We start from the raw sequence: 1,050 nt of genomic DNA on the forward strand, positions 1-1,050 counted from the left end.
GAGATGATAAATAGTAAAAATAAAAGTAAGCATCAATAATCAATTAGACTATGATGAGTTAATAACATGGACTGTTATAACCATTGTCTTTTGTATGACATGTTGTTCCCTTAGGACATTTCATTTCATAACCAACACTGTTCACACATCAATAGTATTCAGTATTCTTTGATTCTTCTTCATAACAATAATATCCTTCTTTCACTTCAGTACAATTGACTGGATATTTATTTGGTGTAGGAGTAGGTAATGGATCAACTTCCCAGTGAGACTCATTAGGTGCAACACAAATCTTGTTTTTATTGATTTCAAACTCACCTTTACCAATGCACACATCTTCATTTGGGCATTTGCTAACACACGACTTTTTACCTTTGTTACAGGTATAATATTCCCTCTTCTTGTCTTTATCTGTATAACAGAAATACCCATGTCTTCCTTTACAATCACCATCCACAAATTCAAGTGATGAAACTAAATAAATGCATAATATAAGAAGTAATGCTTTCATTGTTTTGTTGATGTTATTTAGTAGATTGATTATGTTTATATAATATGATTATCACTTTCTTAATCTCCTTTTTTGGTTTCACTGTGTTGATTTGATTAGTATTGTCATTCAGAAAGTATTATTATTGATTAGTTAGTTATTATTGGTATGACGTATATGTGAAAATCTTAACATTCTTCATTATTATATAAAGTAAACTACATTGTTAAAAAAATTACTAAATTTACAATAAGAATTGAATTAAATATGTTTCAAACAGCATTAATCAATGGAGAAACAATAAATTGTTCAAGTTTCTTTAAGTTTTTAGACTGATCAATCAGAAATTTGTAAAAGTGAGAACCGATATTCTCCATAGCATTTTTATCATACAAGAAGTTGTTTATAGTGGCTGCTTGGATTTTTGGGAAAGCAGGAAGATGAATATTTCCACATTGGGTTTCTATTTCACAAGTCTTTTTTGAAGTTCAAAAATGAAAGAAGTATTGGGAAATTGGTCATAGTTTGAGTCATGAAATTAGCACAAACGACTCTACTGT

General features: G+C 29.0%; 1 protein-coding gene across 1 annotated transcript; it reads right to left on the bottom strand.

The window, feature by feature from the left end:
* Positions 1 to 148: 148 nt before the first annotated feature.
* On the bottom strand, positions 149 to 511 carry EDI_294100 (uncharacterized protein; the record flags this gene model as incomplete). The annotated part of the gene is made up of 1 exon (XM_001741813.1): positions 149 to 511. One exon carries the CDS (start codon positions 509 to 511, stop codon positions 149 to 151), a length of 363 nt encoding a protein of 120 aa, XP_001741865.1.
* Between the last annotated feature and the right edge of the window lie 539 nt (positions 512 to 1,050).

The sequence above is a fragment of the Entamoeba dispar genome, genomic scaffold (genome assembly GCF_000209125.1).
Source record: "Entamoeba dispar SAW760 scf_1105229464079 genomic scaffold, whole genome shotgun sequence".
NCBI lineage: Eukaryota > Evosea > Mastigamoebida > Endamoebidae > Entamoeba > Entamoeba dispar.